The 2,763-nt window shown below is 54.5% G+C and overlaps 1 protein-coding gene across 1 annotated transcript in view; it reads left to right on the top strand.

Moving 5' to 3' along the window:
- Positions 1 to 2,610: 2,610 nt before the first annotated feature.
- The window catches only part of TMEM175 (transmembrane protein 175), a gene marked incomplete at its 3' end in the record, with an annotated part of 9,631 nt that continues 9,478 nt past the window's right edge, over positions 2,611 to 2,763 (top strand). Inside the window, exon 1 of the mRNA XM_012734889.1 lies at positions 2,611 to 2,756. Coding sequence (XP_012590343.1) covers positions 2,726 to 2,756 — 31 coding nt within the window. The remainder of the gene's footprint in view (positions 2,757 to 2,763) is intronic.

Below are 2,763 nucleotides of genomic sequence, written 5' to 3'. Positions count from 1 at the left end.
CAGAGGGCCATAAGAACACGAATCTAAGTAGGCTAGACCGACTAGTCAAAGAGGCCGAATAGCGTATGATTCCGACCCGCCGTCGGGGAATCCCGGGCCCGGCGCTCTGGCAGCGCGCGCGCGGGCGCCTGAGGGCGGCCGGCGGGACCCAGGAGCAGCAAAAGGAGTTTGCTAGCGGATGCGCTACTTTGGGGTCAGTCTACCAAGATCGTTCGCTCAGGAAGTGTCTTAGAGCCCCTCTGCTCGCACGCGGTCCATGCTGTGGAGACGCCGGTCTGCCGACCACCCAGCCTGTCTCCACACCACCCTGGTGGTCTTGGATTTCTCACCTCGTCCATGCGTGTCTGAACTGATTCTGTCCCAAATCTGTTCCCCTGTAGTAGACTTCTTTGCAAACAATGCTACCAGAAACCAAGGGGCTCACTTCGTCGTTCAGTGCCAGGACCCTGTCGTGCAAAGCCTTAAGAGCCCTAAACAGCTCTGCACCTAGTCAGAAAGCTACAGACTACTGACACTGCAAGGAGAGAGACAGATCCGCAGTCACAGCTCAGGACTTCTTTCCCAGTAAGTGATAAGAAAGTCCAGAGAAAACACCAAAGAAATGTAACATTTGAAAGCTCCTGTCAGCCAGCTGGACCCAGTGGACTGACGGAACACACTGCGCAGTGACAGCAGAGCGCGCACCTGCAAGTGCATAAAGGGTCCCCAAGGTGGAGCATCTTCTGGGTTCTGAAACGAGTGTGCGCGCTGAGCACGGTGAGAGGTGGGAAGTGAGAGCACTGCCGAGCGGCGTCATCTGTGCTGCCGTTGGCTCAGTGAGTCCGGTGCTGCCCTCTGGGCCTGAGGCGTGCTGCGTCTGCCCCTGGATGCCTGCAGTGAAGAAATACAGGTGATGCCAGATGTCTGCTACAGACAAACATCTGATGTGAGAATCTTTGTTCTTCGTGAGAAACCAAGTGGATGCTACAAAAACCGGCTCCCGGGACTAGTTGCCGAATATACGGCTAATGTACAAAAACCCCACGTTGTTTATGTAGAGTAACAAGTATCAAAAGTGAAATTACAAGGAAATTTCAGGAGCAAACAGTAAAATTGGGATGAGTGTTTAGAAGTGCTTTTTCACAAAGGCCCTGAAAGTAAACCGGGAAGCTCTGTGCCCCCAGTGCGAAGCCACAGCAAAAGCTTCGAAGGCCAATTGCGCTGCGCTGGGCCCTGCACAGCCACACGGAAAGGACCGTGCGCGTCGCCCCTCACAGGCCGAGAGCGGACTCCAGAGGCAGCCCGGCACCTGGAGGGGCTCCCAGAGAAGCAAGCCTCTGCGGGCCGCGGAGACTCGGCCACGTGCGCCCTGGCTGTGAGGCAGCGAGCCGGCGCCCGATCGCGCGGGCTGGAAGAAGCTCTGAGGCCGCAGCATGGCCAGCGTCGGCGCCCTGGTCCCGGCTGATGGAGGGAGGGCGTGTGTGCGCGACTGGCTCCTGACTGATGGTCTGCTTGCTGCCAGCATGCCAAATGTAATTTTTTTAACCACAAGACAAGATGCACAAAACTCGGCATTAAAAAAAATGTTGCTGAGAGAAATTAAATGGAGGTCTGTGCCATATTCGTGGGTTGGGAGGTTTAGTGGTGTTAACATACCAGTTTCTAAATTCACCTGTAGACACAGTGCCGTTCTGATCAAAATCCCAAGAAGTTTTTGGGTAAAAATTGACAGCTCTGATTTTAAAATTCGTTGGGAACCGTAAGACCAAAAGAAAATCTGAGTTACTTTTCACATGATGCCAAAGCACAATCCATAAAAGGCTAGATGAACTGCACTTCCCCAAAACAGAACTTCAGAACACCTTGTCAAAGGTGTCTTTCAGTAGATGAACGGGCAAAATGGAGTATCATTCAGTGATGAAAGAAATGTGCTGTCTGGCCCCAGAAAGGCGCAGAGGGCCATAAGAACACGAATCTAAGTAGGCTAGACCGACTAGTCAAAGAGGCCGAATAGCGTATGATTCCGACTTTGACTTTCTGCAAGGAGTCATTTATGGAGACCAGTTCTGGGGCGGAAGGGGGGTGAGTAAGGGGCCACACAGGAGGCATTCAGGCCTGCGAAAGTGCCCGTTGGGACAGGGTGAGGGTGAAAACAAGTCGTCGCACGTCGGCAGACCCTGTGGAGTGGCTCCAAGGCAAACCCTGAACTTGAGTTGGCGATGGTCGGTGTCGGCCGCGCCCAGGGTGCCACCAGCGCAGGATGCCAGGGAAAGCGGAAGCGAGGGCGGGCACGTGGTGAAGGCATCCACGGGAACTCTACTTTCACCTAGCCTGAAGCTCCTCCCAAAAAGGGCCTACTCGGAAGAGCGTGTGTCATCCGCAGGCTTACTGTTGAGGATGCAAAGAAAACAGACGGGGAGAAATGGCTGGTGGTGGTTTGTCCCAGAATGTAAGGGGGAGTACCTGTATTCTCTGAGACTCCCGCTAGCTGGCGTCGTTACCAAGTCCACGCCGAGGCGTAGCGCTACGCAAGAGGGAAAGTACCTGTGGACGCTGCGTCACCGTGGGTGGCGTCCACACCTGAGCGGGGCGAGCGGGGCTCTGACCTCGCTGCGGCCTGTCAGGTGCGTTCAGTTCCTCACCCCTTGGGCTTTGCTGCACGCCATCCTTTGCTTACTACATACGCTCTGCCAGCTCTTTCCTGTCTTTTGATGATCACGTCGTTGGGGACTAAAAGATACTCCATATGAAGTTCCTGGAACAACGCTTGGTGTTTAGTAAGTT

The sequence above is a fragment of the Condylura cristata genome, unplaced genomic scaffold (genome assembly GCF_000260355.1).
Source record: "Condylura cristata isolate star-nosed mole 26May11 unplaced genomic scaffold, ConCri1.0 scaffold00088, whole genome shotgun sequence".
Taxonomy (NCBI): domain Eukaryota; kingdom Metazoa; phylum Chordata; class Mammalia; order Eulipotyphla; family Talpidae; genus Condylura; species Condylura cristata.
The sequence above is the reverse complement of the archived record's forward strand: the minus strand, read 5'-3'. Positions and strand labels throughout refer to the sequence as shown.